This window comes from Crocuta crocuta, unplaced genomic scaffold, assembly GCF_008692635.1.
Source record: "Crocuta crocuta isolate KB4526 unplaced genomic scaffold, BGI_CrCroc_1.0 scaffold653, whole genome shotgun sequence".
NCBI lineage: Eukaryota > Metazoa > Chordata > Mammalia > Carnivora > Hyaenidae > Crocuta > Crocuta crocuta.
In genome coordinates, this window is record NW_027527134.1 from 1165330 (window position 1) to 1174088 (window position 8759).

At 61.9% G+C, this 8759-nt stretch overlaps 1 protein-coding gene across 1 annotated transcript in view; it reads right to left on the reverse strand.

Annotated features, from left to right (window-relative positions):
- Nucleotides 1-948: 948 nt before the first annotated feature.
- NADSYN1 (NAD synthetase 1) overlaps nt 949-8759 on the reverse strand; it is a 32519-nt gene continuing 24708 nt past the window's right edge. Inside the window, exons 19-23 of the mRNA XM_077757365.1 lie at nt 6412-6543; nt 5785-5854; nt 2808-2936; nt 2149-2325; nt 949-1138 (exon numbers count right to left, since the gene is read on the reverse strand). Coding sequence (XP_077613491.1) covers nt 1088-1138; nt 2149-2325; nt 2808-2936; nt 5785-5854; nt 6412-6543 — 559 coding nt within the window. The 3' untranslated portion in view covers nt 949-1087. The remainder of the gene's footprint in view (nt 1139-2148; nt 2326-2807; nt 2937-5784; nt 5855-6411; nt 6544-8759) is intronic.

Below are 8759 nucleotides of genomic sequence, written 5' to 3' on the forward strand. Positions count from 1 at the left end.
GAACAGCAGCCAGGTCACGAGCAGTTAACGGCTTTGCCTCGTAGAAAAGGCTGCCTCTGCACCGGCTCACGTCAGGAGATAAGGGGCCTCTGGGGGTGAGGGGAGCAGTGGCTAGTTTGCTCCTGGGTCTGCAGGGGTCCCCGATTCCAGGAATGGACACTGTCACACGGTGGCGGCCTTGGGAAAGGGGAGAAACGGGTCACCCCCTCTGCTCGGGCCCACGCCTTTGGCGCAGCCTGACTGATATCGAGTGGCCTTGCGGTCACTGTGGGAGGTGCGGGGATGGTCCACCCACGGGCTGTGTGGGCCCAGAGCCCGCGGCAGCAGCCCGAAGAGAGGTCCCCTGGGAAGGCGGCGAGGACGGAGCCATCGGGCCGGGCCGCGACCAGGGCCAGGGCGGATGGGAGGCGCATGTGTTGTCTGGGGACTCACCGTCCATTCTTCCCCCTTCTGTAACACCTCCCGGTCCTCTGTGGGGAGGGCACCCTGTGCTTTAAGTGGTCCAGGGATGGGCATGTGACCCAACTGAGCACGTTTCCTCCTAGACTTACAACTTACACATGGGAGTTTGTGAGGTGGGGGGGGGGGCAATAGCACCCGGGCATGCAGCAGGAAGGAAGCCAGCAGAGGCAGAGAGGAGCTGAGCAGGGGGAGGGGAGAACCAAGTTCCAAGGCCTCGTGTGTACCCTGGATCCAGCCAGACCTGAAGATGCCACAAGCCCTGTGCTATTCCCCTTGTTAACCAATAAATTCCTTTCCTTGCTCACAAGTTTCTGTTCCTGGGTAAGACTTTGGGCACGGAGAGAGCAGCATGGACCCCAAACGGATGCTGCCCCTTCCCGGGCCTGAGTGGCCGCCCCCATCTGAGCTGTACTCTACACCAGGGAGGCTGGGGAACTGAGGGGGGCCCAGGTCAGGACCCTCACCCACCACATAAACAGGCTCAGGTACCAGAAATCACATGCTCTTTATTTGCGTCCTTCTGATGAACCAGAACGCGATCCCTCCCCGTGAGCCGTGGAAGGAGACGGGGGACACCGTCCCCGGCAGGCAGAGCCTCAGGAGGGGCCCTCTGCCCCGAGCCGCGTCAGTCCACGCCGTCCAGGTCCTGAGGGCCTCCGCTCTCGAGCCGGAGCACCTAGATGAAGAAGCCACACGAACGTCCGCGGCCGGACGCTAACGACCGCATTGTGGAAACACGCCCGTCACACACATCTAGGGTGGCGGTCACGGGACTGAAGAGCCGCTCACGAGACAGTCCCCACGACGAGCGAGGATGTGGGAAGGGCGCAGAGCACGCGCACTGGGCAAGCCTGGCAGAACACGCCCCACACGTCACTGGTGTCCCCGCCCGGACAACAATGCCATGGCGGACTGTGTCTCTGTCTAGGAGGGCCTTCAAACCCCACCCCTGATCTGGGGGGACCCATCACTGAGGGTCCCTGGGGGGAGCCAAGCCCCGCCTCCCCCCAACTCCCCGTCTGGGGGAGGGGCTGTCCTGGCAGGGAGCCTGCGTCCCTGGACTCTGACCACGAGATGCCAGTGACGTGGGCAGAACCACCCCAGGCACGACCACCAGAAATGTCTGCGGCCAAGGCGTGCTGTCCCCTGGGGCGACCCCTGGCCCGAGGACCGCGGTCTGGATGTGCAGCGTGGCCGGGGGCGCATCCTCCAGACGCACCTCCCTCGGCTGCCGACACACAGCGCGCCCTTCCAGCCGCCGCGTTCTCGGGCTCAACACCACATCACCCACCTCGTGCTCCGTGCCCGAGGCCCCTGCTGGCCGCTGCCCTCCCGCGGGCCATCACCACCTGCGCCCCGAGCACCCTTGGCCCTGCTCCCCTGCGCGGCCTTGGGAAAGAGAAGGCCGGGAGGGCCTCCCCCTGCTTCTTAAGTGGATTCTACGAACCCTTCCTCATTCTTTCGTTAATTAACTAGAAAAGGAAAGGAAGGGCAGAGTGGGTGAGAAGGCGCGAAACCATCCGGATGCTTGAGTCGTCTGCCAGGGGCACTGAGCGGCCCCAGGTGCCGCGGCCACTCGCGTGAGCGACGCAGCGCGGCCGGGAACGGCTCGCGCCGACCTGAAAGGCGCCTGCCCTCTGCGGAAACGGGGGGCGGTGAAAACGCTTCGGTCCTCGGGACGCGCACCTGGGTCTCGATGCAGCGGAACTGCCAGGGCCAGCGGGTGTTGTAGAGGAAGGGCCGCAGGTCGAACCTGTTGTCGTCGGGGCTGTAGCTTTCCGCGTGGTACGCGGGGGTCAGCGTGGTCATCTTGTGCCTGTTCGCGGCGTACTTGCAGAAGAACCACCTCACCTTGTCCGCCACCTGGCAGGCAAGCAACGCGCGGGCGTCTAGCTCACGGGGCCGCGAAGGCCCGGCCGGGGGCTCGCCCGCATCGCACCCTGGGGCGCCAGCTACCGGCCCCCACGCGAACCCCCCAGCGCCTGAGTGCTGGTGGCCGCACGGGGCGGGGACTGGGCCGGACCGTGTGGGTTCCCGACTCCAGCGCCCTGGACGCGGTGCCAGGGGACCCCGGCAGGGGCGCGGGAAGATTTTCCAGGCGGTTCTGTGGAGCCCTCCACACGAGCCCCGACCGGCTGACTCGAGGCGAGCACGGGCGAGGGGCCGCTCAGGGGACCGGACTGGGGGTGGGGCCGCTGGAGGCGGAGCCCTCCCCCCGGAGGCCACACCCACGGACACCCTCGCGCCCCTCCCCCCGGAGGCCACACCCACGGACTCCCTCGCGCCCCTCCCCCGCGCGGTGTCGGTCCTGCCGCGTCCCCCCATGGACGGCGCTGGCGGTGCACCTGCCGCGGGGAACACACGTCCTGCCACAGGCTGACGAGTTTGCAGAACATGCCGTAGGGCCCGGTCCTGGCAATCTTGCGGAGTCGGCCGTAGACGGACAGGTCGGCGTAGGTCATGCCCATGTCCTCCTGCGGAGGAAGGATTTCCCGCTGTGCCCGCGGCACCGGACACCNAGGTCCGTGGAGGCGTAACTACACGAAGGGTGCCGAGGTGAGCTGGCCCGGGACGTGGGGTCGGAGCCGCGTGAAGGCGGAGGCTGGGGGGGCGCGACCGCAGCCCGGGAAGGCCCGGACGCTGCACAGCGAGGCGGCCCGTCCCCCGGGGGGCGGGGGCAGCGCGGNCTCAGCACAGACACCTGGGCCGCGCCGGCCACGCCGCCCCGCAGAGCGTCGGCCTCAGGCGAGCTCACACAAGCACCGTTTCTCAGCATCCGCTGCCATCGCCTCTCACCCCTCATTGACGCTGGCATCCTGTGGCATCACGGACTGCCCTCCGCGTCAACCGGCCCGAAGGACCCGGACCCAGGCCCAGGCCCTCCCTCCTGCTCCCCTGGCCTTCTCTCCTCCCCTCGGGCCTCAGCTCCAATGTCACTTCCTTGGGGAAGCCTGTCCTGACCCCCCAGGGGACACTGCCACCATCGGGTCACGGGATCAACGGTGGGGCCATCATGGTTACTTCCCATTGGTCTGTCCTGGGGACTCACATAAATGGCCATGTCCCCCCAGTTCACCACAAGCCCCAGGGCCTTAGCACGACTTTGCCATGGACATCTTTCACCACTCTCTTTAGTGGGAGATGAGTTTTTGCTAGCATGAGATTTTAATTCATTAAATTCAACAGTAATAGTTGGAAACTTTAATACCTCGCTTTCCATATTGTATAAAACTAGACAAAGAAACCCAACAAGGAAACGAAAACTTAAAACACTTAAACCAACTAGACCCAAAAGACATCTCTGGAACATTCTGCCCAACAGCTGTAGGGCACACGTTCTCCTCAAGGCGCACAGAACATTCTCCGGGACAGACCAAATCCCAGGCCACAAAACTGGCCTCCATGAATCTAAAACACTGACTCGCACCCCCCCTCCCCCCACAACCCTGGTGTGCTTTCCAACCAGAAGGGAGAGAATCACAAATTCAGTGACAGAAACTTCAGAAACTCACAAATATGCGGGAATTAAACCCCATGCTCTCGAGTAAACGGGGTGAGGAAAGAAATCATGAGGAAAATCAGGGAATATCTGGAACAAAACGGTGCAACAATGACTCACAGGATGCAGAAGGCGCGGTGGCGAGGGAGGAGTTTATAGTCGTAAACACCTGCGTTCCAAAAGAAAATGACCTCGGGGCACCTGGGGGCTCAGTTGGTTAAGCGTCTCTTTAAAAAAATTTTTTAATGTATTTATTTTTGAGAGAGAGAGAGAGAGACAGAGCGTGAGCGGGGCAGGGTCAGAGAGAGGGAGACACAGAATCCGAAGCAGCTCCAGGATCTGAACTATCAGCACAGAGCCCGACGTGGGGCTCGAACCCACGAACCGTGAGATCATGACCTGAGCCGAAGTCGGACGTTCAACCGACTGAGCCCCCAGGCGCCCCAAGCATCTGACTCTTGATCTCAGCTCAGGTCATGATCTCACAGTTTGTGGCGTCGACCCCCGCGTCGGGCTCCATGCTGACAGTGTGGGGCCTGCTTGGGATTCTCTCTCTCCACCTCTCTCTCTGCTCCTCTCCCGTGTCTCAAAATAAATAAACATTGAAAAAAAGAAAGAAAAAGACCTCAAATCAGTGACCTTCTAATAAGCGGGAGGAGGAGATGGTTTGGACTGGGGAGGGGGGGGGAGGGGAGGGTTGGGGTGGGGGGGGGGGAGGGCAGTGAGACCGAGACAGAAAGTGCGGAAAGTCATTCCTGTACACTGGCAACCAGCCACCTGGAGAGCAAATTAGGAAAACAATTCCATCTACGAAAGAACGAAGAAAATAAAATACTTAGAAAGAACGTGAACAAGCCAAGTGCACACTTGCTCTGAAAGCCACAAACCATCGCTGAAGGACATGGAGACGCCGGAGCAAATGGGAGGACACGTGCGTCACCACGCACGTCACTATGGTGGCAACAGCCGCCGGGCGCAGCTACAGACTCCACGCTGCTGCCACGAAACCGGAGCCGGCGTTTGTGCATGTGGCAGGAACGATACGCCGACCTCAAAACTCACACAGGCATCGAAGGGCCTGGAAGAGCCCAAATCACAAAGTCATGCTTCCTGACCTCACAGCTTACGACAAAACGGATGGACACACATGTCAGAGCCCGGACGCACGTCTACGCGCTTACAGTGCGCTGGCTTCCACCAGGTGACGAGACCACGGACGGGAGAGACACACAGTGCGGGGACATCTGTCCCCCGACCCGCACGAGGATGAGGCCAGACCCCTCCTTGTACCACGCGCGGATCTGTCCACCGGCTCACAGACTTAATACGAGAGCTAAGGCCGTAAACTCCGGGAGGAAGAGGCACAGGTGAATCTGCGAGACGGAAGGAGCGGCCGCGGGAAGGTCAGCCGTCACCGGCTCTGCCGCGGCGCACGGCCACTCGCCTCGTCCACGGAAGCTGTGCGGCACGGCCTGCAGCCCCGACCGGCTCTGACCGCTCGCGGGCCAGCACAGGACGGAGGGGCCTGGAGCGATTCCCTTGAGGTCGCGCCCCTGCCACCTGCAAGGGACCTGCCCCACTCACCCCTCCTCCCTCAAGGAGGCTGAATCGAAATGTCAAAGGTCAGCAGTGGGGCGGGAGCCAGGAGGTGGAGTGTGGTCCCCGCAGCAGAAAGGGAGCAGCGAGGGTGCCAGCAGGGAGACGGGGACGCAGGGACACGGGGACGCAGGGAGACGGGGACGTGGGGCTGCAGGGACACGGGGACACGGGGACGCAGGGACACAGGGACACGGGGAGGAAGCCCCAGGCGAAGCCGCCACTACCTCGTCAGTCTGGGACACCTGTCCATCGGCCAAGGGTTCCAGCTCCGCGGTGGCCGGTGCTGCCAGGATGCTGTGGCCAAGACACATGGGCGTCAGTCCCAACGGCCGCCTTGGTACCTGTGTGCCCTGGGAGGGGCCTCGCGCTGCCCGGCCATGCCCCCGTGGGCTGCTCCTATCAGCACAGCCCAGCCTTGGCTGTGGCCACAGTGCTGGGCTTTCCCGGGGGGAGGGGGGGGGCTGCTGCGGGGCTTCACGCCTGGGGGCAGGAGCCGATGGGAGCCACACACGGGGCTCCTCCACGGGGTACCACGCACGTGGGGACAGGCCACGCTGTCTGGTGGGGCCGTGCTGGGCGCTGCAGGGTGCCTGGGAGCACCCACCCGCTGGACGCCAGGAGCACACTCTGCCCGGATCACCGGGAAGGTCTCCAGACATCGCCCCACATCCCGGGGTGGGGGGGACTGGGGGGGCCACGGCATGAAAGGGCCGGCCTGTCCCGGGACTCCAAGTGCCCGCTGAGGGCAGGGCTGTTTTCATCAGGCAGCGGGGAGGTGTGGAGGCGGCTATGCTGGGCGTGGCCCTGGTGGCTCTGGGGCCGTGGTCTCGTGGTGTGAGGGCTGCACTCACCCCTGCAGGGCGGGGAGCTGGAAGCGCTCGAGGCAGAACTGGACGAAGGCCCTGAGGTCCGTCTTGCTGATCCCGCCCACGGGGTTGAGGTCTGCGCTGGAGCAGTCGTACTTGGTCAGGTAGCCGAGGAGGCTGTGGGGACAGAACGTGCCCCTGGAGGGTCTTGGAGAAGCGCGGCCCGCTGCAGCGGTCGTCCGCAAAGGGCAGAGGCGGCGGGTGACCGAGGGGAGGCACTCGAACCACCCGAGAAGGCGTCGGGGCCAGGAACCGACTTGGGGGTGCTGGGCATCCAGCCGGGAGCCGTCGTCTGAAGGGCGGGGGCGGGGCCCGTGGGACGTGGGACTGAGGGGTGAGGTCCTCAGGAGGGAGGGCCACCTCCCCACCGGTCAGCACCCCTTAGATACCCCTGTGGTGGGCGGAAGAGCAGCCCCCCGACAGCCCGCCCCATACCCAGAACCTGAGAACACAAGACCTGCGGGTAAAGGGACTTCGCGGGTGTGATTAAGGCCCTTGAGGTGAGGGGGTGGTGGCGTGTGTGAGAGCGAGCGAGTGCATGTGAGCGGGGGAGGGGCACAGGGAGGAGAGAGAGCGTGACAGAACCCCAACCAGGCCCCTCACTGCGTCAGCACAGGGTCTGACGCGGGACTTGAGCCCTGGAACCGTGAGATCATGACTTGAGCTGAAGTCCAGAGACTTAACCGACGAAGCCACCGCGGCGCCCCTTGACGGGAGGTTTTTAACCTGGATCATCAGGTGGGCCCTAAGTGAAGTCACGAATGCCCTGAGCGGCGTAGAAGGGAGGCAGGGGCCAGGGGCGGTGGGGGGGGGCGGCCGCGAGCAGGGATGCGTTTCCCCTCATCGCCCCTGAGGCCTTCAGAAAGCAACTTCTCAGACAGCCTCCCCTGGCCGCCCCAGTTACAACCCCAGACCCCCCGCACTCTCCCTCCGCCCGCGCTGGCTTTTCTCTGCGGGCTTCCCCTCCCCGCCCCACGCGGGAGAGGCTCTGTCGTCACCTGTCTCCACTAGGCTAACACCACGGTTCCTTTCCTGTTTTGTTCACAGCACCGAGAATGCCCAACACGTGGTAGACATTCAACGATTCCTCGAAGAACGAGCCATCGGTGCCGAACGGAAGTTAGCTTAGAAGCCATTAAGACACAGGATCAGACCTTGAAAAAGACCTAGCACGACGAGAAATGACAGATCCGGAGCTCTGCCCCGGCGCGTGAGCAGCAGGGAGGGGCAGACGGGGACGCTGCGAGGGACAGTCGGCCCAACAGGGACAAGAAACACACACAACGGAAGAAACGCCGTCGAAAGTAAAACACAAGAGAAGGTTCTGCAGCTGAAGGCAGATTTCCACCTGCAGGGGGCCTGGCAGCAAAACGCCACGGGAAGAGATGAGCACGTGAACAGGCGTCAGACAGAAATACACATTTTCTAAACTGACATCCAGGAACGTGGAAGCACCCAGAAACCTACTCCCACCCTGGAAAAGATAATTGTTAGTTTTTGCTAAAATATTAAATCCGACGGGCAAGAGTTGCAACGGGGAAAGTGGTATAATAATATAATTGCATAATAGGTCACACTCTTGTTCAAAAGCAAACAAAACACCAAAATTTTCAACTACATGGGGCTCAGAATACGCACCAGCTGTCACATCCATCCCGAAACATCGTTTCCTTACAAAAGCACCGAAGGCAGCAGAAAAGCAGTGAAAATTAACAAAATATTCATGGGAATGGTGAGAATTTTTACCAGCTAGAGGGTGCTAATTCTAAATCGTCCTAATTAGAAAATAGAATCCAGAAGTCCAAGATAATGTTTAACAGAGGACACATTTGCAGACGCGTAGGACACAGAAAGAGTAAGACACTAACGCCACGGACAGAAAGATGGATGGATGTACAGAAGGGTGGCTGAACGATGAGGGAGTGGATGGGTAGCTGGGTGGGTGGATGGACGGATGGACTGGTTGGTGGATGGACAGGTTGGTGGACGGATGGACAGATGGACTGATGGACAGGCTGGTGGACAAATGAATGGAAAGACTGATGCGCGGATGAACAGACGACGACAGATGAAGTTCCTGAACCCCTTCCGCTAACCAGGAGCAACTGAGAACAGCGGAGAGCAGAGGGGGCCGGAGGCTGGAGAAGCCCTGCTCCCAGCCTCCACTGCTCACCCTGAAGGTCGGCGGAAATCTACTGGAGAACAACAGGGAGGCTCTGAGTTTTCCCGCCCGCAGAGACCGCGACAGAGTACTTCCAGCCCGCGTCAGAGACGAGGCGTGAACACTGGATGCAGAGCAAGGACTGAAGATGTGGCAGGACTGCCCAGGACGT